Source organism: Eumetopias jubatus, unplaced genomic scaffold (assembly GCF_037043125.1).
Source record: "Eumetopias jubatus isolate StellerSeaLion01/CBP00866 unplaced genomic scaffold, mEumJub1_p1.0 scaffold_5, whole genome shotgun sequence".
Lineage (NCBI taxonomy): Eukaryota > Metazoa > Chordata > Mammalia > Carnivora > Otariidae > Eumetopias > Eumetopias jubatus.
The window spans coordinates 124,748,819-124,774,987 of record NW_028274811.1 but is presented as its reverse complement, the minus strand read 5'-3'; the positions used below and the strand labels follow the sequence as shown (position 1 = coordinate 124,774,987).

At 37.6% G+C, this 26,169-nt stretch overlaps 1 protein-coding gene across 3 annotated transcripts in view; it reads left to right on the top strand.

Annotated features, from left to right (window-relative positions):
* WDR70 (WD repeat domain 70) overlaps positions 1 to 26,169 on the top strand; it is a 290,485-nt gene that overhangs the window by 90,703 nt on the left and 173,613 nt on the right. For all 3 annotated transcript variants that reach the window (XM_028098034.2, XM_088023519.1, XM_088023520.1), the window contains one exon: positions 19,210 to 19,286. In XM_028098034.2, the coding sequence (XP_027953835.1) occupies positions 19,210 to 19,286 (77 nt within the window). The remainder of the gene's footprint in view (positions 1 to 19,209; positions 19,287 to 26,169) is intronic.

Here is a 26,169-nt window from a genome sequence, read left to right as displayed (position 1 = left end):
TGTGGGCTTACCATAAGTGACTCCATTTGGGGCCTGTTGTCTCTGTCTCTAACAGGAGGAAAGTAGGACAGAGATAAGCAGGAATCCATCTTTAAGCTATTCAAAAGCATACTCTAAAATCTGTGGTGACATTGTCATCTAAAACTCATTTATTTTAAACCAGAATATTGGTACATTACTTCCAATCAGAGAGTGTTTTCCTTTCTTACTTTGAAGTCTTACACACTTTGCCTGAGATTCAGATTGGGGCTCTTTGGCCTAGAGCCCACAAATATGTGACTATTATATTTTGATTCTTCACTGAGAAGTATTCCTACACATCAAAACTCCATAACAAATCACTATTAAGTTAAATTAAAGAGTGTTTTCATAGATTATTAATAAGTGAATGCCCATGATTATGATCTTATAATTTCATTTATTAAACTTCCTTTTATCAATTCATCTTGGGTTGATATTGTTAAGTGAATTTCCTTTGGATTGTCTTCAACCCTTGTCTTTTCAACATCAAAACAATTCTGTTACATTTCTTTCTTAACTACATGATGAAATTGGGAAAGGACAGGCTCAGGGGACCCTAGAATCCTTGGACCTTTAGCTGGACAATTTCTCCACGAATGTACTGTAATTATGGAAATTAGAAGCTTTATAAATAATTACGGGAAAAACATGTTTTCAAATAGCTTTATTTATATTTGAATAGTTCACATAGTTATTCTGATATCCAGCCACTCCAAAAATTTGCTATTGCAAATTTGGAGATGAACATATTAGTCATATCCTTTTAATGGTAAGTCCTGTTTCCTAAGAAGTAAAACATTTTATTTATTTATTTATTTATTATTTTTTTAAAGATTCTATTTATTTATTTGACAGAGAGAGACACAGCGAGAGAGGGAACACAAGCAGGGGGAGCGGGAGAGGGAGAAGCAGGCTTCCCATGGAGCAGGGAGCCCGATGTGGGGCTCGATCCCAGGACCCTGGGATCACGACCTGAGCCGAAGGGAGACGCTTAACAAACTGAGCCACCCAGGCGCCCCCCTAAGAAGTAAAACATTTTAAACTGTGAATTCTAGGTATAGTTTTGTTTCTGAAAGCAGTTTTAACTGATGGTTTTAACCACAAATATAAACTCTAAAAAGTACAGTGATTGGAAGTACATTGTGTTTCTTTCCAATTTCTGAATATTTTCAGAGGTTTTTATCTAATAGAAACTCCCTAAAACTGGTTTCTGTCCTTTTGACATATCCCCATCATTTTGGGGATAATTTCTTACATTCTGGTACAACAAAATGTTCTTGGCTCATCTTGTACTTTTCCTGCTCTGATGTTACCCATTTCTCCATTGATCCATGGCTCCTTTTAATAGGGAATTCTGTTTACAAATCTGGATTTGGGCCCTGGGTATGTTCACTGATGCTGGGGTGTCATTGCTTCTAGACTGTTTCAGGAGAGCGAGCTGGAATGGGAGATCAGCCAACTGTGTGTGTGTGTGTGTGTGTGTGTGTGTATAAAATCATGAGTTCACACTGATACATCCAGTAATCCTAATCTAACTTCCTAGCCTTTCTCCATTCCATATTTGTATTTCACTTCTTCAACAGTGAGAAGTTTGGCCTCCAGTATCATCACTACTTTCATTCATTTGTTCATTGCTACCATTCATAGAAAGTAGTTTCAGAATTGCTACACTCCTAGTCCTGGTTGTAGGCAGAATTCTAAGAGGGCACCCAAGATTCCCTGCTCCTCCCCGTGAGTGTGGATGTGAACTATGAGCAGGATGCAGTACTCCTATGATTAGGTTATATTGTATGGCACAGTTAAGAAAGGAAGATTATCTTCAGTGGGTCGAGCTAATCAGGTGAGCCCTTTGAGGGATTGAGCCTTTCTTGGCAAAAGAGATTTAAAGTGTGGGAGGGATTTGACTTGGAGAGTTTCTGTTTCTGGCTTTGAAGTTGTAAGCAGAACTTACTTGATGAAATTGGGTATGTAGCTAAGGCAATTTCTGAACAAAGTGTTGAGGGTACTGCCTGATTTTTTCTTGCTGCTTATAGGAAAATATGAGAGAATAAAGTTAAATTGAAAGATGTTTTATTAAAAGGGAACCAGGGCTAGATGATTTAGTTAATTTTGAGCCTATCTTAGATGGCAAATAATGTTAAAATGAAGAAATTGCTTCCAAAAATGTGATTCAGAGAAGAAACCAAGAGTGTACATATAACCTTTTGCTCAACCTCAGAAAGATCATAAGGTCAGATTATTCAGTTACACTGAAGGCTTTTTCAAGAAATTAATGTGTGCTTCATAGATTTTCTCAACCAAGCCAGGTGACCTCTAGAAAGCTTAAGGATATTACTCCTTAGCCATTTCAACAGGAGTTACAGATAAAGAGGGGATTATTTTGCAGAGATTTGCAGGCATAGCTTTTGTCTAATTTAGATTCAACATGAGAAAGCTTCTCATTTGTTGGCTTTGAAGATGGAGGAATCCGTGTGGTAAGGAAGGCACACAGCTTCTAATCACTGAGAGCAGCCTCCAGCTGACAGCAAGGAAATGGGCATCTCAGTCCTACAACTACAAGGAACTTGGATTCTGCCAGTGACCTCAGTGAACTTGGAAGCAGATTCCTCCCCCGAACCTTGAGAGAGGAACACAGCCTTACCATGATCCTGATTTCAGTCTATGAGACCCTAAGCAAAGAAACCAGTTACTTTGTGATGGACTTCTGACCTCCAAAACTGTTAGTGTCTTAGGCTACCTCCAATTTATTAGTTAAGTTTGTGGTGATTTGTTACACAGCATGGATAACTAATATAGTTCTGCAAAAACCACACATACTAAGTAATAATGCAAGTCCATGAGGAGGTTGTAGTGGTTGTGATCACACAGAAGAGCAAGAGTTGGCTTCCAGTGGGAGGATGGAATATATTTACACTGGGGATGGAGGGATTGTAGAGGCTCATATCCAGATATGTTTATAGATTGTGGGTCTTAGGTAGGAAACTAAAAGTGTCACCATCTACTGGCAGAGTCATTAATTTTGTGTTGGGAGATGTTGAGATGAAGCCTTCAGTAAGATAGTAAAGACTTAGAATAGCTATTGACAGTTGTGAGAGAAAAATGACTAGAAGAACTATGGGAGCACTAAGGGCTGTAGAATGTAAATTCGCAGAGACAGTCATTCTGCATATTTGTATGATGTTCTTGAGTCTTATTCAGGAGCCTGGGTGTTTGAATGGAATACAGTGATGAGGAGGAGGGAGTTATTCCAGAATAAAAGTGGTTCATTGTAGGTAAAGCGAAAGGACTTTCAGGTTTATGCTTAAGGAGTGGATGAATGAAAATAAAGAAAGTTGAAGAACTGGAAGATAGGAGGTTTTGTGACCAGTAAATGGAATATATAGAGCCCAGAACATATCAGCTGAAAAATATTTGTTAAATCAATAAATACTGGAAATTCATGGTTTCAGAAAAGTAACTATTTGTGGTAATGGCAGAGTTAGCTGTAGTTGGGGCTGCTGAAATATATTGGAAGAGGTCATTAGAATTGAGTAGATCACAGAAGAATGAATTTATCTCTTCAATGTATTCAAATGGATTTTAAAATCACCCAGGAATTAGAAAAACTTGGACTTCAGAGTCTTTGATTCACAGAAGGAACTGACTAAGAGTGTGGACGGATTACAACAGGGGTCGACAAACTACAGCCTGTGGGCCAAATCCAGCCTGCACTGTTTTTGTAAATGAAAGTTTTATTGGAAACCGCCATGCCGGTTCATTTACTTACATGTCTGTGGCTACTTTTGTGCTACAGTGGTAGAGTTGAATAGTTGCAGCAGAGAACGTGTGGCCTGCAAAGCTTAAAATACTCATTATCTGGCCCTTTAGAGAAGAAGTTCGCCAACTCCTGCATTAAAGCTGTGAACATTTTCTGCAGCAAAATGTATGCACACAAAATTTTGCTGACAGTTTTAGGAACTTTTGTGATTCCTAACAGCCAAAGAACGGACTCTGGATAAGAAGAACTTTTGGATCCAAGTTCACACTATATTCTCTGCTGCATTTCATCTCATCATGTGAGTTGCCTCTGTTAGTTAGCTCACCATGCCAAAGACATGGGCACTTTCATTTGGGTGGGTCACAGAGCCTCACCTTATTCAGTGACTACAGATGGCACTGCATCAGAGCGGCTCTTTACAGTTCTTGTCATGTGGCAGCCACAAGAGTATGTATAGATTGGTACAAATCAGCACGCATTGCGCTGTGCCCCCCCGCCCCGTCTGTGTGTGTGTGTGTGTGTGTGTGTGTGTTTAGAGGAAACCAGTATTGATCATGGTTCAGTAATGTCCTCTCTTTAGGGAAAGGATAACATTTATGAGAAACAAATGGATGCGTAATTCTTCTAGGCTATTTCCAGTTAAGGCTGTTAAATAAAGGGTTTTTTTTTCAGGAGTGCCTGTGTTTAGATAAGGGAGAAAGAGAGAAAAACTAGTTTATTTGATGAAAAACTGTTTTAGTCACTGGCTGTTCTTTAGTAGGTGTCACTTTAAAATTTTTTCCGCTAATGTTAGCTATGGTACTGAATCTGTTTAGATCCATTTAAGAATCCTTAGTTGAACTTGATTTTTTTATGACTAATTTTGGTCACTGTTTTAACACAAGGGTACTTAACATTCCCATTGCCTTTGTCATGCTCCTATCTTACAAACAAGAAACAACATTCACAGTCTTTTAGATTTTTTACAGTTTAACCTACTTGTGTTCATATTCTAGGTACTCAGCAGCTAAGGTGCCCACATATCCTTTTGATCTTAATTTCTTCTGTAATAGGGATCATTTTCTTTTGGTCCTCTTAAAAATATCCTTTATATTCCAAGATGCTATTTCAACTCTAATCAACAGATACCAGTAAAAAAACCTATTTTCTGGGGCTTGCCTTCAAGACCTCAGTGGTCTCGGTGAGTTGTTGGGTTGTTGCTCGGACAAAGTACTGGAAGTGAGGGTCCAAGAACTAGACTGAGCAGCATCCATCTGTAAGAATCCCAGAGTCTGGGAGTGGGAGAGGAAAATAGTAAATGGGAACTGACTGGGATGTAAGCAGACTATGCATTAGATTATAGGGTCAGGCAGAGATGTCAGTGGAGATGGAGTTCAGTTAGGCAGAGGAGGAGAGTGCAGCAGGTGTGGAGGAGTCTGCAAGACTGAGGAAGCCAAGGCAGTTTAGGCTCTCTACTTTGAGACTCTCTATGCTCTTCTGTAGCTGTGTCAGTATCCTTTCACTAATACCACACTGCCTTGATTATTGCATCTTTTTAGTATGCTTAAAATTCGGTGGTATGTTCAGGTGTCTGGGTGGTTAAGCGTCGGCCTTTGGCTCAGGTCATGATCCCAGGACCCTGGGATCGTGTCCCTAGTTGGGCTCCCTGCTCAGTGGGGAATCTGCTTCTCTCTCCCTCTGCCCCTCCCCCTGCTCATTCTCTCTCTCTCTCTTTCAAATAAATAAATAAAATCTTTAAAAAAAATTAAAAAAAATTTGGCAGTGTGCTCCAACTTTGTTCTTTGTCTCAAATTGTTTGGGCTATTTTAGTTTCTTTTTAAAAAAAGCTTGTAATTACAGTTAACATACAGTGTTATATTAGTTTCAGATGTACAATGTAGTGATTCATTACTTACATACATCACCTGGTGCTTGTCATGACAAGTGCACTCCTTAGTCCCTATCACCTATTTCACCCATCCCTCACCCACCTCCCCTCTGGTAACCATCAGTTCTCTATAATTAAGGGTCTGTTTCTTGGCTTCTCATTCTCTCTTTCTCTCTTTTTTTCTCCTTTGCTCCTTTGCTTCATTTCTTAAATTCCACATATAAGTGAAATCATATGGTATTTGTCTTTCTCTGACTGGCTTATTTCACTTAGCATGATACTTTCTAGCTCCATCCGTGTCCTTACATATGGCAAGATTTCATTCTTTTTTATGGCTGAATATATATATGTATCACCTCTTCTTTATCCATTCATCAGCACATCAATACATTCATCAGTACACTTGCACTGCTTCCATAATTTGGCTATTGTAAATAGTGCTGCTATAAACATAGGGATGCATGGATCCCTTTGAATTAGTATTTTTGTATTCTTTGGGTAAATACCCAGTAGTACGATTGCTGGATCAAAGAATAGTTCTATTTTTAACTTTCTGAAAAATCTCCATACTGTTTTCCAGAGTGGATGCACCAGTTTGCGTTCCCACCAGTAGTGCATGAGGGTTCCTTTTGTCCTCATCATCGCCAACACCTGTTGTTTCTTCTGTTGTTGATTTTAGCCATTCTGACAGGTGTGAGGTGATATCTCATTATAGGTTTGATATTGGGCCCTTTTAGTTTCTTTACTTTTTCACATACATTTTAGAATTATCCTGTCTATACATACAAAGAATCCTGCTAGGATTTTGTTTGAAATTATTTTGAATCTAAAGATTATTTGGAGAGGTGCCTGGGTGGCTCCATCTGTTAAGTGTCTGACTCTTGATTTTGGCTCAGGTCATGATCTCAGGGTAGTGGGATCGAGCCCCATGTTGGGCTCTGTGCTGGGTGTGGAGCCTGCTTAAGAATAGTTTTCTAATTCTAATATTTTAAGGTGGATGCGTTAATTATAGAGACTTGCTTTAGCTTTTCTTTTTTTAAAAGACTTTATTTATTTATTTATGTATTCATTCATTCAGAGAGCACACAAGTGGGGAGAGGGGCAGAGTGAGATGGAGACAATCTCAAGCAGACTCCATGCTGAGCACAGAGCTTGGTGCAGGGCCCAACCTCATAACTCTGAGATCATGACCTAAGCCAAAATCAAGGGTTGAATGCTTAAGCAACTGAGCCACCCAGGCACCCCATAGGTGCATATACACTTATAATTGCTATGTCTTTTTGGTGACTTGATCCTTTTATCATTATGTAATGTCCCTCCTTATCTCTTGTGATTTTTCATATTCTGATGTCAACCTTATGTGATATTAATATATTCACTCAAGTTGGTATATTTTGTTCTGTATTCATTTATTCAACATTTATTTATTTATTTATTTTAAAGATTTTGTTTATTTATTTGACAGAGAGAGACACAGTGAGAGAGGGAACACAAGCAGGGGGAGTGGGAGAGGGAGAAGCAGGCTTCCCGCTGAGCATGTAGCCCGATGCAGGGCTCGGTCCCAGGACGCTGGGATCACGACCTGAGCCGAAGGCAGATGCTTAATGACTGAGCCACCCAGGCACCCCATATTCAACAACATTTATTGAATGTCTGCTAGATTAAGCCATCATGAAATTTATATGCCAGTGGGGAAACATTGAAAATATGCAAAAATATATATCACAAAATCAGAGAGTAGTAAGTACTATGAATTAAAATGAAGCCCATTAAGGGGATGGAGAGTGACTAGGGGCTTGTAGATAGAGTAGTCAGGGTGGCCTCTCTGAGGGGATGGCATTCAGGCTGAGACCTGGATGAAGGATCCACGAGGGAGCCAGCCATACAGATATCTGAGAAGGGGCCATGCAGAAAGAGGAACAGCAAAGGCTATTCTGTTCAAGGCTCTGAGTCACAGTGCTTCTAGATCTTTCTCAGTTCTTTATTTTTAACCTTTCTATATCATTATATTTCAAGTTGGATTCTTGAAAGAAGTGTATTGTTGGGTCTTGCTTTTTAATGTATAATGGTAATCATTGTCTTTTAATTGGTGTTTTTAGCTCATTTAAGTTTAATGTAATTATTGATATGGTTGGATTTAATTCTACTATTTCATTATTTTTGCTTCTTTCTGTTCTTTGTTCTCTGCTTCATCTTTCCTGACTTCTTTTATTTTATTTTTTTTTTAAAGATTTTATTTGAGAGAGAGAATGAGAGAGAGAGAGCACGTGAGAGGGGGGAGGGTCAGAGGGAGAAGCAGACTCCCTGCTGAGCAGGGAGCCTGATGTGGGACTCGATCCCGGGACTCCAGGATCATGACCTGAGCCGAAGGCAGTCGCTTAACCAACTGAGCCACCCAGGCGCCCTGACTTCTTTTAAATTATCTGAACATTTTTAGAATTTCATTTTTATTTACCTGTTAGATTTTAATTATGTCTCTTTGTATAGTTTTTTAAGTGGTGGCTTTAGGGAACTATAAAAATATATTTTAAGTTTTATATAATCTACTTAGAATTAATAGTTTACCATTTCAAGTATAAAATATGAATTGTGCAACCACATAGGCTCTTCCTCCAATCCTGATGCAGTTATTATATGTGTTACACTTACATACATTGAAAATCCCATCAGGCAATGATAATAATTTTTGTTTTCAACAAGTTAAGGGTGAAACATATTGTTCTACTTACTCAGATATTTACCCTTTTCTTTTGTTGTCCCTTCATTGCTTATATTCTAGGTTTCTCTTTGTTATCCTTTCCCTTTTACTTGAAGAACTTATTTTAGACTTTCTTTTTTAATTTTTAATTTTGAGATAGAATATACATACCATAAAATTCACACATTTAACATGTATGTTCAGTGGTTCTCTTATCATTTCCCTTTCACATGAAGAACTTATTTTAGACTGTCTTTTTTAATTTTTAATTTTGAGATAGAATACCATAAAATTCACCCATTTAATGTGTGTGTGTTCAGTGGCTTTTAGTACGTTCAGTGGTTTTTAGTATATTCATGGAGTGTGCAGCCATCACCACAATCAATTTTAGAACATTTTTATCCTCCCCAAAAGAAACTACTGGAGACAGTAAGAAGATCAGTGGTTGCCATAAGGGGGGCAGGGAGTGGTGATTAGGCAGAACACAAAGGATTTTTAAGACAATGAGACTAGTCTGTATGATATTATAATGATGGATACATGTCATTATAAATTGTTCATATCCATAAAATGTACAGTATCAAGAGTGAACCCTAATGTAAGCTGTGGAGTTTGGATGATAATGATGTGTCAGTGTAGGTTCATCAGTTGTAACAAATGTACCACTGTAGTGGGGGATATTAATAATAGGAAGAAGCTATGCATGTGGGGGCAAGGAATATATGGTAAATCTCTGTATCTTCCTCTCAATATTGCTGTGAACCTCAAACTGTCCCAAAAAGTAGTCTATTAAAAATGAAATACTCCCTGTTCCTTAGCCATCATCCTCAATTCTACCACCCCTCAAAGACCTGTGCAATTACTAATCTACTTCTGTCTCTCTAGATTTTTGCCTATTCTGGATATTTCATGTAAATGGAATCATACAATATGTGGACCTTTCACTTAGCATAATGTTTTTAAAATTCATGTTGTGGCATGTATCAATATTTAATTTATGTTCGTTGCAAAAGCAATTTTCTATTGTATAGATATACCACATTTATCTCTTCAGTTGATGGACTTTTGTGCTGTTTCCACTTTTTTTACTATTATGAATAATGCTACTGTGAACATTCCTGTACAAGTTTTTGTGTGGAGGTATGTTGTCATTTCTCTTAGATGTATATTTAGGAGTGGAATTTCTGGGTCCTATGGTAACTCTATGTTAACATTTTGAGGGACTGACAGACTGTTTTCCAAAGTGTCTGTAACATTTTACATACCGACTAATAGTGTATGAGGGTTCCAGTTTTTATACATCCTTGTCAACACTTGTAATTTTCTCATTTTGTTGTTGTTGTTGTTTGTTTGTTTTTAATGATAACCATTTCAGAGGGTGTGGAGTGGGTGTCTCTGTGGTTTTAATTTATATTTCCCTGATGGTTAATTATGTTGAGCTTCTTTTTGTGTATATATTAGCAATTTGTAAATCTTTTTTAGAGAAATATCTGTTCAAATCCTTGCGTGTTTTAAAATTGGGTTGTTTTTTTATCATTGAGTTCTAACAGTTCATATATTCTGGATTATTAGTCTTTTATGAGATATATGATTTGCGAATATTTTCTCCCATTCTTTGGGTTGTCTTTTCATGTTCTTGATGGTGTCCTTTGAAGCACAAAAGTTTTAAATTTTGATGAAGCTCAATTTAATTTTTCCTTGTTTTGTGCCTTTAGTGCCGTTGCCTAAACTATGCTCATGAAGAATTACACATATGTTTTCTTCTAAGTTTTATAGTTTTAGCCCTTACATTCAGATCTTGATCCATTTGGAGTTAATTTTTGTGTGTGGTGTGAGGTAGGCATCCAACTTTGTAATAAGTATTCTTGAAGTAAAAGAATTTTCACATTTTCTTGGCTATTCTTTGAATTTCCATATGAAATATATGATCAGTTTTTTCAATTTCTGTAACATTTCTTTTAAATCAGGTGACAAATTCTCTTAGTTTTCTTTCATATCACAATGTATTTATTTCACCTTCATTCCTAAGGTACATTTTCTGTACATTTAACTTAGCAGTATTTTTCTTTCAGCACTTTAAAAATGTTGGTCTGCTGTCTTCTGGCTTTATTTTTGATGAGTCCCCTGCAGTAATTCAAGTATTTGTTTTTCGTTATGTAATGTGTTTTTTTTTATATTTGTGTTTAGGATTTTTTTTTTTTTAATCTTTGGCTTTTAATAGATTAATATGTGTCTAGGTGTAAGCTTTAAAAATTTTTTTAGTTATTATTTTTGTTTTTATTTAGTTCATCCTGTTTGGCATTCACTGAGTTCTTGTATCTGTAAATTTACCTCCTTCACCATATTTGGGAAATTTTTAGCCATTATTTCCTCAAATATTTGTCTGCACCTGTCTCTCTTCTCCTAAGTCTTATATAACATGAGTACTAAATTTTTTGATATTGTCTCATAGCTCTCTGTGATTCTTCTCATTTTTTCCTGTTTAGACTGAATTATTTCTATTGATCTGCCTGCAGGTTCATTGAATTTTTCCTCTGTCATATCCATTCTACTATTGGGCCCTTCCAGTGGATTTTTTATTTCCATTATTATATTTTTCAATATGACCAGATATCCCTTTTTTAATAGTTTGGTTTTCTTTGCTGAGCACTTCTATCTTTGCATTTGCTTCAAATGTGTTAACTTTCCTTTTATGTATCAGGGTCATAAATGCTGATTTTAAGTCTTTTTCTGATAATTAGAGCATTTGGATCCTTTTGTGCTTGGTATCTTTTATCTTATTTCTTGGGAGCTGGTTAGGTTTTCCTGGTTCTTTGTATGATTATTTTTGGATTGTATCCTTGACATTTTGAGTATTGTGTTATGATATTCTTAGTCCTGTCCAAAACCTCTGGAGAATGGTAGGTTTTTTGTTTGTTTGTTTGTTTTTCTGAGTGTGTGGTTTCTTTTTTAGCTGAGAGTCAGCCTGATTAGTTTTACACTCTTAAGTCCTGACCTGCTTCCTATGAGCTGTTTTTCCTTGCAGTATTAATTTCCAAAGCATTTGTATGCTATTTTGGTTTTTCCCATATTACCCAGGGACCCGTGTGGTCCCTAGTCCACACCATCTTCAGTTCTCAGTGCTTTTCTCAGGTTGATTCTGGTAGGTTTCACACAGGGCACCTCAGGAGTGAGTGCAGGTGTACAAATTTAAAGGGTATTTTTCTCCACCTTTCTTACCCTTCACCCCATGATTTTCCCTTTACTCTCTTGCAGGGGCTTTCTGTTCTGATGTTCTTGCTAGAAAATCAGACACTTTTGGGGACACCTGGGTGGCTCAGTCGTTGGGCGTCTGCCTGCGGCTCGGGTCATGGTCCCGGGGTCCTGGGATCGAACCCCACATCAGGCTCCCTGCTCGGCGGGAGGCCTGCTTCTCCCTCTCCCACTCCCCCCCTGCTTGTGTTCCCTCTCTCGCTGTGTCTCTCTCTGTCAAATGAATAAATAAATAAATCTTTAGAAAATCAGACACTTTTTATGCAATGTAGCAGTTCCCATAAATGTAGCTTATGCCTCTAAGCAAAGCGGGAGTGGGGTGGAAAAATAAAAATTTCTCTACCCACAGCAGCTGTTTCTATGTGTTGGTGGGAAAAGGCAGTGTAGCTACCTGGTGTAAAGCATAGAGTATCAGAAGTGTTCTATTCTATGTATGTTGGTAGGTGATCTGCTTTGTTGCTAATACTGGCCGAGTAGAAAACACGGAGTGTCAAAAGTGTTCTGACACACAGGGGTTGCTGTTATTGTTGCTTGTGGTTCAGGGGAGTAGGCACCATGCCTCTTTGTTGCTGGTTCTTTCCTGGTTTAGGATCAGGAGAGTCAGCAAGTATCCTCCCTGAAGGGCTGCTTCTGTTACTGAGAAGACAACTGCTGTTTTTGTTGCTGGCACTTGTCTGCTGTAATGGCCTCACAGGGCCACTGCTGCTGGTTGGGAAGATGAGAAGTGCCACCCAGAGCCAGCACTTGCCTGGTGTGGAAAGGGGGAAATCGATAGTTCTTTGACCTGTAAGGACTTCTTTCATTTCTGGTGCCAGCACTGAGGAGAGACTTGCAGCTTTGTTACTTGTGCTTGGCTGGCATAGGGTAGGTCAGATCACAAGAGCTTTGTCCCACAGGCCCTTCACCACCCATCTGCCACCCCATGTCTTGGGGAGAGGAACCTTTTTTTGGAACTTTCTGTCCGCTCTTGCTCTCAGTTGTTAGTTGTGGACTGCCCCAGAGCCTAAGTCAAGAAATATAGAAAGCAGAAACCATCCCCCAACTGCTGTTTAAGACCTGGGTTCTATACCCTTTTTGCTTGCTCTTATTCACTATTCATTGTCTTCTGGTAGTTTCGTCCCTCCCCTCCCCGCCCCGCCCCTTCTCATTAAATGTAGGCTCCATGACCAGTGTGGAGCCTAGTGTGGGACTTGAACTCACAACCCTGAGATCAAGACCTGAGCTGAGATCAGAGTCAGATGCTTAACTGACCGAACCACCCAGGTGCCCCTTACCTTCTTTATTTTGTTCAGAATTTTTTGTTGTAATTAAATTGAGAGATGGGGTAGAATGTGTGTATTCCATCATGAGTGAAATTGGAATCTCCTATAAAACATATTTTAATTCACTCCAGTTCACTGTTCAAAATTATGAGCTAGGATTTCAGTACCTGTTCTTGGCTTTGTGCAGTAAAACTTACTGTACTTGACTTATGCATAATGAGAATGCTAGAAGTCTAGTGAACCACACTTGATGTGTAGTGCAGGAACAATGCCCCACCCATGCTCTAAACCTGGTTTCCTGATAAAATTGTGGTGGTCATTGCCAGAAATTGGATATCACAGAGTACCACTGCCTCTTAAGAGCCGGGCATTTTCTCTTGCAGGAGGTGTGGTACTGTTGCCCTTAAGGAGACTGCTATGGTCTGAATATTCTCCAGAATTCATATGGTGAAATCATAACCCCCAAGGTGATGGTATTAGGAGGTGGGGCCTTTGGGGCCTTTGGGAGGTGATTAGGTCATGAATGTGGAGCTCTCATGAATGGGATTAGTGCCCTGTGAAAGTGGCCCAAGAAAGCTTTCTTGCCCCTTCACCATGTGAGGTTATAGGAAAAAGACAGCCTCTGTGAACTAGGAAGTTCAGATGGTAAGTCTGCTGGCAGTTTGATCTTCAACTTCCCAGCTTCCAGAACTGTGAGAAAAAAATGTTTATGGCTTATAAGCCACTCAGTTTATGGTATTTTTGTTATAGTGGCCCAAATGGACTAACATGGAAAGTTATCACTCCATTGTCCATGAGTTACAGCTCAAGGGAATGCAGTGGCTGGAGCTGGATTGCATTCCTGTGTCACATGTATAAGGGAGGCTGGCAAAGTTAGCACCTGACTTTTCCACTTCTCAATGAGGGGTAGTCTCTGTCTTCTACCCCAAGAGTTGTTATGGGGGGAATTTCCTAACTAGAAAAGAGAATTCATGTTCTCCATGGCCGGAGAGAATGACATGTTATTTGTATAGTCACCATTTACACAACACAGTTGCTTAGTTTGCAGACTTTGCCTTCATCTGTGGTTACAGCCCAGACCCAGTTTTTTAGGGAAACCTGTTGTCTCTGTCTTTAAAACATATCCCACATCTTCTTAACCTCTGAACACTTCACTGCTGCACCCTAGTCCAAGCCACTGTCAGTGTTCGTGTGAACCACAGCACTATCTTCTCAATTCCTATTTTGACTTGCAACAGGCTTTTCTTCACAGAGCAGCCAGAATATTTTTTTAAGCGTTTATTTTGATGTAATTTCAAGTTTACAGAAAAGTTATAAGAATAGTATATAGAACTTCCTTATGCCCCTTTTCTGGATTCATCAGTTGCTAACATTTTGCCCCACTGCTTTATCTTCCCCCTCCTTCCTTCAGCAACTAATACGAACTCTGTCCCTCTTTCCCTCCCCACACTTACATATCTCCCCCCACTCACTCACATAGGTATATGCACATATATACGAATTATGTGTGTAATATTCCCCAACTTTTGAAATAAGTTGTAGCCATCTTGCTCCTTTACTCCTAAATTCTTCAGTGTAGTTTTCCTAATAACGTTATATTTTTTTAACATAACCATGAATTTAACCTTGATAAAATACTGTTATCTGATCCTTAGTCCACAGTTGTCTCAACAATCTCCTTTATAATTATATTCCCACCAGCTTAGTAGTCGTACTTTTTTTTTTTTTTTTTTAAGATTTTACTTATTTATTTGAAAGGGGAGAGTGAGAGAGCAAGCATGAGGGTGGGGGTAGGGGCAGAGAGAGGAGGATAGGCAGGTTTTCTGCTGAGCAAGGAGCCCGACATGGGGCTTGATTCCAGGACCCTGTGATCATGACCTGAGCCAAAGGCAGATGCTTAACTGACTGAACCACCCGGGTGCCCTTGCCTTTTTGTTTTTTAATTGGGAATAGTTCCTCTACCTTTTTTTTAAAAAAAGAGTCTTTGATATATTTGAAGACTATAAGCCATTTATTTTATAACTGTGTAGAAGTTGTAAATATATAGCAACAGATATAGGATTTGATTTTGCCTGTTTTTCCTCATCATTAGAGTTTGGGTATGCATTTTTAGAAAGTCTGTCATAGAAACACTATTGTGTTCTTCTTACATCCTCATATCAGGAAGCACATGATACCAGTACATCCCAGTATTGGCGATGTTAATTTGATCACTTGTTTAAGGTAGTGTAATACCAGATCTCTTCCCTGCTGTTTTCTCTTTGTACTTATTAAGTAATTTGCAGGGGGATTTTGAGAGTAGGGAAATACTCTCCCTGTTCATTATCAACCTTTTCTCCAACAGTTTAACATCCATTGATGATTCTTGCATGAATCAGTTATTACTGTGATGATTACAAAATGGTGATTTTTCTAACTCCATCATTCATTTTATATTTATTATCATCCTATTGCAAGGAGGAGCTTTCTCTTATTTATTTATTCATATACACCCAGGAGTTCCTAGTTTAGTCAGTCATTTATAATCCATTACTTTCATTGTTTATTTTGATGCCCTAATTGTCCCAGTAGAAGCCCCTCAACCTGCCTTTATTCTTTAACATAGCCCCATCATTTTTGCACTTTCTTATTTTTTGGCACAACCAAATGTTCCATGTTCATCTTGTATGAACAAGAATCAAATATTTCTTCAAGGAGCCCTATTTCCTTTCAGTGGAGAATGCAATTTAGAAACCAGGATCTCTGTGCTAGGCTGGGGTATCATTGCTTCCAGCCATTCTCAGTATACAAAGCTCAAGAATAACTTACACACATCCATATTCACCTATATTTATATCTACCTGTTAGAAATCGTGGGTTCAGGGGCGCCTGGGTGGCTCAGTCGTTAAGCGTCTGCCTTCGGCTCAGGTCATGATCCCAGGGTCTTGGGATCGAGCCCCACATCGGGCTCCCTGCTCTGCGGGAAGCCTGCTTCGCTTCTCCCTCTCCCACTCCTCCTGCTTGTGTTCCCTCTCTCACTGTGTCTCTCTCTGTCAAATAAATAAATAAAATCTTTAAAAAAAAAAAAAAAGAAATCGTGGGTTCATATTGATATCCCTGATTTCAGTCAAATTCCGTAGGGTTCATTCTAGATTTTCTTCTTTCCACTTTTGTAACTCCGTTTTCTAACAGGGAGAAATTCATTGTCCTCAAAAGTATTTCTTCAATTCCTTAATTCTTCATTGTAGTGAAAGCAGTTCCAGCATTCTTAACGCATACCACTGCAAAAAAGAAGTAAGTGTGTTAACTAGAATTCAATATTTATTTATAGTTCTTTTGGTCTTTAGCCTGAGAGTATATATATTAGTTTTCTAAGACTACTGTAATAAATTATCACACACTTGGTAGCTTAAAACAACAGAAATTCTTGCACAGTTCTGGAGGCCAGAAGTCTTGGAATCAAGGTATTAGCACAGCCATGCCCCCTCCAGTGGCTCGAGGGGAATCCTTCCTTGCCTATTCTAGCTTCTGGTGACTCCTGGTGTTCCTTTGGTTTGTGGCCGCATAATCCAGTCTCTGCCTCATCTTCACAGAGCTTTTTCTTCTTTGTGTCTTCTCTTCTGACTCTTTAAGGTCACACTCACAGCTTCTAGTGATGAGGACATGAGTAGATCTTTTGGGGGGGCCACCATTTAATCCAGTACAGAGTGTATAGTTACTTGGGTTGTTATCTTCTGTTTATTCTTTCAGTGTGTTTGTTGTTCATTTGAAATACAGTAGGGTCCATTTGTTTCTGCTTATATTGAATTTTAGGTTCCTCTCAGCCTTATTTGTTTGCTTTTGAATATGCAAAACAACAGTTGCAGAATCTAAGAAGTTAATAGATATAGAATTACAAATTGTGGTGACTGTAATTAAGGAAATGGACAGATACTTGGGTGGAGAACAATAGAATGGGCCATATATACTTAGATATAGGGCTAGGTCATATTATTTGAATAAGTACTATATAAACTGAGATTGGAGGAATGAAAAGAGCTTTCCCACAAATGGAAAAGCACATGAGAAGGCCTTGGTGTGGGGGAAGAGCTGGATGTATTAGAGGAAGTGAAAGAAGGCCAGCCTATTAGTGCCTGTTGGGGAAGAGGGAACACAAAATAAGTGCAGTTGTAAAGAAAGCAAGAGCCAGAACGAGTTGTTGTAGACTATGTAGAGAGGCTAGAGAGCCAGTGGAGGACAATAAGCATTGGCATTTTTAGAAGTGTGTGTATATATATATATATATATATTTTTAGAAGTGTGTGTATATATATATATATATATATACACACACTTCTATGTGTGTGTGTATAAATATGTGTGTATATAAATATATATATTTTTAAAGGTTTATTTATTTGAGAGAGTGTGAGCACTGGCGGGGGTGGGGGCAGATGGTGAGGGAGAGAGAGTCCTAAGCTGACTCCGCTGAGTGTGGAGTGCAATGCGGGGCTTGATCTCACGACCCCAAGATCATGACCTGAGCCAGAACCAAGAGTTGGACACTTAACCGACTGCGCCACCCAAGCACCCTAGAAGGATATATTTTTTTTATTTTTTATTTTGTTTTTTATTTTTTTAATTTTAATTTTTTTATGTTATGTTAGTCACACAGTACATCATTAGTTTTTGCTGTAGTGATCAATGATTCATTGTTTGTGTATAACACCCAGTGCTCCATGCAGTACCTGCCCTCCTTAATACCCATCACCAGGCTAACCCATCCCCCCACTCCCATCCCCTCTAGAACCCTCAGTTTGTTTCTTGGAGTCCATAGTCTCTCATGGAGACGAATCTCCCCCTCTGATTTCCACCCCCCCTTCATTTTTCCCCTAGAAGGAGATTTTTAAAAGACTGTATTGATTGCTAGGTGGAGCACATGAGGCAAGAATAAAAGTAGAGACAAGTGTCAGACCAGTTACAGTGTATAATAACTGACATAGAGGCATGAGGTAATGTTGGCTTCTGTAAGAATGGTGAGGTGAATAAGGAGAAAAGTGGATAGATTTAAAATGTATTTTGGGCCGAACTGACAGGACTAGCTAGGGGATTGAATTCCAGTGGGGAGGGGTTTTAGGTTTATGGTTGTTGGAGTATATAAGGATGATCTCCAAGTTTGTAGTTTTAGCAATTATGGAAGAAGTTGATTGCAAATGAAGTAGACATTAAGAATCAAGATTTCCCTGTTGGCCTATTATTATGTTTGAAATGCCTACGCATATGCAAGTGTCAATTTGATAGTTAAATATGCAATCTTAAGCTCAGGAGAGAAAATGGAATCTCAAACCTCCCATCTAGTCCCATTACTTCAGTTCATGCTTCCCTACTGTACATCTCTGGTTCCTGTTTGTACCCTCTCAACATAAGCAGATTGTCAGGAGTTGGCTAGATCTGTATGAGGTATTGTGGGCGATTTGGACTATAGATGGTCTTCAGGTTTATATGTGGATATTCCAGTTCCAATTCATTCTCTCCAGAGAGCTATAGTTATTTTCCTTCCAAGTCATTTAAATATGCACATTTTGTTCCTTACAGCAAGCTTTATTTTGGACCCTTACAGAATAAGAGATTTGGCTCTTATTAGGTTTTAGGCTCTTTTCTGCCCCATCTGAACATACTGTATGAGATTACTCTAGCCGACTTTGCACCTAGAAGGGAAGTGTGTGTGTATATTCATGTTTGATATGTACTCTGGTTGATTTGGTGTGTATGTCAGTTCGTATACCAACATTACGTTGTTTTAATTACAGTATTTTTATATTATGCTCTATAACTAGTAGGGCTAATCTTCTTGAATCATTTTAAAGATATTTCTTCTTTTCTCACATATTTATTCTTATAGATGTAGAATTAAGATCGTTGACACATTTTTAAGAAGTGTGGATTTTTTTCCCTCAGCCTCTTGCTTCTGCCTTGATTATTTGTAAATACTTTCTATTCTTATTTTCCATTGAGAAAAGAGTCTTTAAAGTAGGGCCTATCTGTCTCTCTCTTTTTTTTTTTTTTGCCTATCTGTCTCTTACTAGGTTTTTCCATTGTTTCCTAAAGAGAGGCTGTCAGTTTCCTTTCTATTTCCTTCCTTATGAAGCACCTGTTCTATATAAGTGCTGTGTTAATTTTTAGGCAGGGGAGTTATACAGTGAATTAAACAAAGTGAAATAAACAAAGCATATTATGAAATAAAATTGGGAGAGTATACTATATTTATAACTAAAATAGTGTGCTCTTGGGAGGACTAAAAATTTACTTTTAAGTATGATATGTCGGTTTCTGGTCACTTTATTTTTAAGAATCTTTTTAAACTATCTTTTTTCCTATATTTTTATTTTTTAAGGGTCATACAGCAATGCTTCATACTGGTTCATGGCATCCCAAAATAAAGGGAGAATTTATGACTTGCTCAAATGATGCGTGAGTACTGTTGATAAATCATCTAATACATTCTTTCACTATTTTCTTTAACATTTATATTGTAACAAACTTGCCAGTGAAGTAGGAGATAGAGTATTAGGAATCCTGATGTTTACATTATTCTTGGTCTTTACTTTTTTTTTTTAAATAAGTATGGAAACTATGAAAAAGAGGGTTCATATAAATTCTAGTACAGTTTATTAGGGAGATCAGTGGATCAGACTGATGCTATTAAGTGGACTCAAATGACTTTGAAGTTGTGACTAATAATTTGTTACTTTTTATAGTAAAGATTGATATCTGAGTATAATACCTTATATAAGTTTATTGTTTAAGTGATTGTTTTTTGGAAATAATAACTGAAAAAATTGTTTAAATGGTTATTAAGATTCTACAGCATTATATCTGTTGGCCTAGGACTCAAGAATACTACAGGGAATACTTGAGCAGCTTTTTCCTATATGGTTATATTGTATGATTAATTTTTAGTATTCAGAGTAGTTCATAAGAATGCACTATTTGTAGTATTATAAATGACAATGGAAAACCTTATAAATTAAAAAATATAGATGGTGTTATTTAGGTGAAACACTGTATTTTAGATAAAAAAGATTGTTGTTTTTAGGTTATTTTGTCTCATCTTTTTACTTTCTGATATTTATAATTTGCCTCATTTACCTTCAAAATTCCTGTTAACATTCTTGGATAGTTTATGTTTTCTGGAGCTGATCTTTAGGATAACAGACAAAAGACATAATTTCATTTCCATACAACAGTTTAAAAATTAATTTGATCTAAAGGGAACTAAAATTTGGGTATCTATACAGAATATGACTGGAACAGGATAATACAATTTGATTAAAATTTCTGGTAAATAGAACTATGCAGTTCTAATTTCTTTTTTATCTTTGTCTTATTATCTTTCCAAAACTTAAATTATGTATGTTTAAAGTGACATTCCTTACTTCAGCAAATCAAGTATCTGATTTCTTCAGTAATTAAACTTAGCAGGTAATCTAAATTAATAGTATCCCATGACCGAGTAAGGTTTATTCTAGGAATGCTAGGATATTTTACAATTAGGAAATTTTGCCATCAAGAAGTTTTCAACATAATTCATTATTAAATAAGTGAAAAGTTACAAATCACATGATGTTATATTATATAACATTGACATTTGACAAAAGTTAGTAGTCTTTCGTAGTTGAAGTTCTAAGTAAAACAGAAATAAGAAGAAATTAGCAAAACCTGTTAAAAATTAGTTACCAAAATTTAAAATAAATATTGTATTATATATTGAAGTACTAGAGCTATTTGCATTTAAATCAAAAGACAAGAAAAAAAAAAAAGACAAAGATGCCCACAACTATTTAGAGCCTTTATGCAGTGTAGATTTAGAGACTTTATACAGTGTAGTAAAATAAGAAAATAAATAAATTGATAGAAGTGTTGGAAGAAAACAACTATTAAAGAATAGAGGAGCCAGGCTATTGTGGTTAAAAACTTCTGCTGAAGAAAGCAATTGGAAAAAACAAAACAAAACTTTTGTTCTCCAAACTACTAAGGATCATGCCAAGTGGTAGGCTCTCATGGTTGCTAACACAATAACTTTATGACCTCTAGAGAAGCTTATCCCAAATTGATATCCAGGATATGTAAATTAGTAATTTAAAGAAAGGCATTCCATGGTCTAATAAGTTTGAGAGACTTTGAATGTTGTATTCCTAGGCCAGTGGTCCACAATAAACATTTAAATGGTTTGTATAGGGTTTAAAGAAACATGTTTAACTTTGTTAATCCTCTGAACAATAGTTTGGGTAAAGTTCTAATGCATGACATCACTTTACTGGGTATAAAGTGTAGTTTATCCCATTCTTTGAAAGAGCAAGTCTTCAGTTCCATGCCCAGTCACTGATGTTCTAGTATATTGTACCTTTGAAAATGTGCTCCAGTTTCCTTTTACACTGTACAAATTGGGTTTTGTCCATACTTTTATATGAAGATCAGTGGGCTTTAATCATAGACCCCAATTATACGTACTCTTTAAGACCTTTTATTTATTTATTTGTTTATTTATTTATAGATTTATTTATTTTAGAGAGTGTGTCCTTACATGGGGGGCGGGGCAGAGGGAGTGGGAGAGAGAGAATCTCAGACAGACTCTGCACTGAGTGTGGAGCCTGATGTGGGGCTTGATCTCACTGATTTCACCACCCTGAGAATATGACCTGAGCTGAAATCAAGAGTTGGATGCTCAACCGACTGAGTCACCCAGGTGCCCCTCTTTACCACCTTTTAGAAAAATCTACCATTAATAAATTCAGATGGTTTGTAGTTAGAGTGACTTTCTTTTGGCCTTTGACTTTGAGGGTAGTAATTAGTAATGGGCTAAGCTGTGGGACATCAGCCCAGACGCCTATTTCAATCAACAAATACAGTATGCTCACTGTGTGCCAGGTACTCCTGGATATGATCTAAGTCTCTGCCTTCATGATGCTTACATTTCAGTGGAGGTGAGTGCTTGGAGACAGACCAGGTACAGATGCACTAATAAATTAATATAGTTTTATGTAGTAATAAGTGTTGAGAATAAAATAAAGTAAAGCAAAAGGGTAGAGAAAGAGAGAGTAGAAGTGTATATTGTATGTAGAGTAGTCAGAGAAAGCCTCTGAGGAGGTGACCTTTTAGTTGAGAATTACACCATGCACAGGAGGCAGCCCCAGCAGATAGAGCCTTCCAGGCCAGAATGGCAGCATACTTCAAGACCTTAAGAAGGGAGTGTATTAGAGCATATTGGAGGGGCAGAATGTCTGGTTTTGTTGACATTTTGTAGGTTGATAGAAAAGGTAGGAATGACAGGAAGTGAATTTGGAGAGGAAGGCAGAGACTAGATCATATAAAGTATTGTAGTCTATGGTATAAAGGGTTAAGATTTTAACGTAATTATAAGGCCAGCCAATAAAGAATCTTAAGTCTGCCCTATAGTATTATTGAAGATCAAAAACATGGGAACGTTCACTTTACAGGGTATTAAAATTTTCTAGTGACCTTGACATAATAAAGGCCATGAATGAACATCATACTCAATGGGGAGAAACTGAGAACTTTCCCTGTAAGGTCAGGAACAAGACAAGGATGTCTACTCTCACCACTTTTATTCAACATAGTACTGGAAGTCCTAGCCATAGCAAACAAACAAACAAACAAAAAGAAATAAAAGCATCCACATTGGTAAAGAAGAAGTAAAACTCACTATTTGCAGATGACATAATACTATATGTAGAAAACTGTAAAGACTCCACCAAAAAACTACCAGAACATGAATTCAGTAAGGTCACAGGATACAAAATTAATGTATAGAAATCTGTTGCAGTGTCTATACACTAATAATGAAGCAACAGAACGAGAAATTAAAGCAATCCTATTTACAATTAACCAAAAATAATAAAATACCTAGGAATAAACTTAACCAGAAGGGGAAAGCCCTATAGTCTTTCTTTTTTAAGATTTTATTTTTAAGTAATCTCTACCCAGCGTAGGGCTTGAACTCACAACCACATGATCAAGAGTTACACACTCCACCAACTGAGCCAGGCAGGTGCCCTGATCTATATTTAAAACTATAAAACATTGTTGAAAGAAATTGAAGATGACACAAATGGAAAGACATTCCATGCTCATGGGTTGGAAAAACAAATATTATTAAAATGTTGAGACTACCTGGAGCAGTCTACACATTTAATGCAATTTCTATCAAAATACTAACAACATTTTTCACATAACTGTAACAAATAACTCTAAAATTTATATAGAACCACAAAAGACCCTGAATAGCCAAAGCAGTCTTGAAAAAGAAAAGCAAAGTGGGAGGCATCACAATTCCAGACTTCAAGTTATGTTCCAAAGCTGTAGTCATCAAAATAGTATGGCACTGGCACAAAAATAGACACATAAATCGATGGAACAGAATAGAAAACCCAGGAATAAACCCACGATTATATGATCAATTGATCTTTGACAAAGCAGGAAAGAATAACCAATGGGAAAAAGATAGTCTAACAGTGGTGTTGGGAAAACTGGACAGGTACATGGAAAAGAATGAAACTGGGCCACTTTCTTACACCATACACAAAGATAAATTCAAAATGGATTAAAGACTTAAATGTGAGACCTAAAACCATAAAAATCCTAGAAGAGAGCACAGGCAGAAGTGTCTCTGGCATTGACCCTAGCAACATTTTTCTAGGTGTGTCTCTTGAGGCAAGGGAAATAAAAGCAAAAATAAACTATTGGAGCTACATCAAAATACAAAGCTTCTGTACAGCTTTAGAAACAACATGGGGTACCTGGGTGGCTCAGTTATGCCTTCTCATCTGCCTTCGGCTTGGGTGGTGATCCCGGGGTCCTGGAATTGGGCCCCACGTCGGGCTCCCTGCTTGGCAGGAGGCCTGCTTCTCCCTCTCCGACTCCCCCTGCTTGTGTTCCCTCTCTCGCTGTGTTTCTCTCTGTCAAATAAATCAATAAATAAAATCTTAAAAAAAAAATCAACAAAACTAAAGGTAACCTACTGAATGGGAGAAGATATTTGAAAATGACTTATCCAATAAGGGGTTGGTATCTAAAATATATGAAGAATTTATATAACCTAACACCTAAAAAATGAATAATCCAGTTAAAAAATAGGCAGAAGACATGAACAGACATTTCTCCAAAGAAGACATCCAGGTGGCCAACAGACACATGAAAAGACGCTCAACATCACTTATCATCAGAGAAATGCAAATCAAAAACCACACTGTGGGGCACCTGGGTGGCTCAGTGGGTTGAACATCCGACTCTTGGTTTTGGCTCAGGTCATGATCTCAGGGTCATGAAATCAAGCCCTGCATCGGGCTCCATGCTCAGAGCGGAGTCTGCTTGAGATTCTCTCTCCTTCTGCCTCTGCCCCTCTCCCTGCTCACACGTGCGCAGCAAGATAACGTTGTGGTAATAGCTAATAATAGCTAACACTCCTTGTGCCAGTACTGTTCAATACACTTAACATGTGCTAAGCACTTTGTCTTACGTTCTCCTCACAGCAATAGAGGAGGTAGTAATGTTATTACATGTTTCAAATGAAGAAACTGGTCATGACTTTCCTAGGGACACGTGATTCTAAGTGGTTGAGCTAGGATGTGAATCCACTGAGTCAGATACTTTGTGAGTGGTTGTCACAAAGGTTATGGTGATTGATTTACAGATGCATTCACAGATAGAAATCCCTTTTATGTAAGGGAAGGGCACAAGAACTCGCCTCGTTAAGAATACTCGCAGTGTTCTCCATCATTGGAAGGACAAATTCCTTTCACTTGGAAGTCTCCAGTAGTGCACCCCAGTGATGATGCTACCATATTATCTGACTGTGATGAAGATGATGAGAGGTCCTTTGCCAGTATAGGTGGTCTTTACCCTCTTTTACCTGTCCCCCCCGCAGGGCAACCCTACTTGATTTTTGAGATGTAGAACCACTCTGGCTGTGCTGGATGAGCACAGTCTGGCCAGAGACAGACTATATTTAGGTCTAAGGGTGTTTCCTTTGTCTTTCTTACCAGCTGGGAGTTGGTGTTGGGCTCTACTCCCCACCCCATTCCTAAGCAAAAACTAAACAAGGAAAACAGTGTACTGGGTTAAATACCTTTTATTTTAATATATTTTTTCTTGAAGTATGATGGATTTTATATATAACTTTGTTAAATAAAGAAATTTCAATCTATTTCTATCATAGATATTGAACTTTAATGCTTTTGTGGAATTTTGATGTAATCTTGATTTTATCCTTCTGGTCCATTCATACAGAGAGTTACGTGAATACATTTCAGAATGTTAAACCATTCTTGCTTTTTTATAGTAAATCCTACTTGATCACTTTGTATTTTTGCGGGGTGGGGAGAGAGAGAGGAGGGGGAAGGGCAGGGGGAGAGGGAGAGAGAGAGAATCTCAAGCAGTTTCCACACCCAGCCCAGTGCCCCACGTGTGGCTCGATCTCACAACCCTGAGATCATGACCTGAGCCAAAATCAAGAGTCGGACACTTAACTGAATGAGCCACCCAGGTGCCCTGATCACTTTGTATTTTTTAAAAAAATATATTGCTCTATTTACAAAACTTATATTTTATTTAGGATTTTAATTTTATATTGACAAATAAATGGGGACTTTTTGTTGTTGTATTGTTTTTTTATTAGGTTTTGGAACCAAGATTATACTGGTTTCCTAAAATAAGGCAGCTTTCCCCTCTTTCTATTACTTGGTATCCATGTCCAAGTTCATGAACATGGCTGTAAACAAAAAATCTCATGGAACACCAAGGTCATCCAACTAGTTGCATTATAGTCCACACCCAGAGTTCTAATATAGAAGTTATTTATAAGACTTATTTTATTTTTAACTACAATTTCTCAGATTTTTTTCTGAAAAAATAGATTTAACAAATTTAGAAGAAATACTAGAAGTAAGCAGGAGCAGTTTAGAAGAAAATGCTTTGATAAAAAATTTCAGGAAAATATCTGTTAAGTGTACTAATATTGTGCCTGGACTGAGTTCTCCCTTAAAGGAAAAGTGTGTGGACCTGGACATATGAACATAGGAGGTGGGAAGAGAGTTAAAAGAGCATAAGAATGTGATCTAGAGGCCCACAAATATAACTTGATATAGATCAGTTTGAATAAAATGTACTGAGAAGTCTTTTTCTGTAAAACTAAGAATGTACCTTTAATTGAAATATAAATATTTACAATTACTGGCTGTCTAGTGGGACAGGGGTAATGTATATATTATCTTTTTTTTTCAGAGAAATGTAAGAATTGATTTATTTAATGATTGGTTACTTGATAATAATTAAGGAA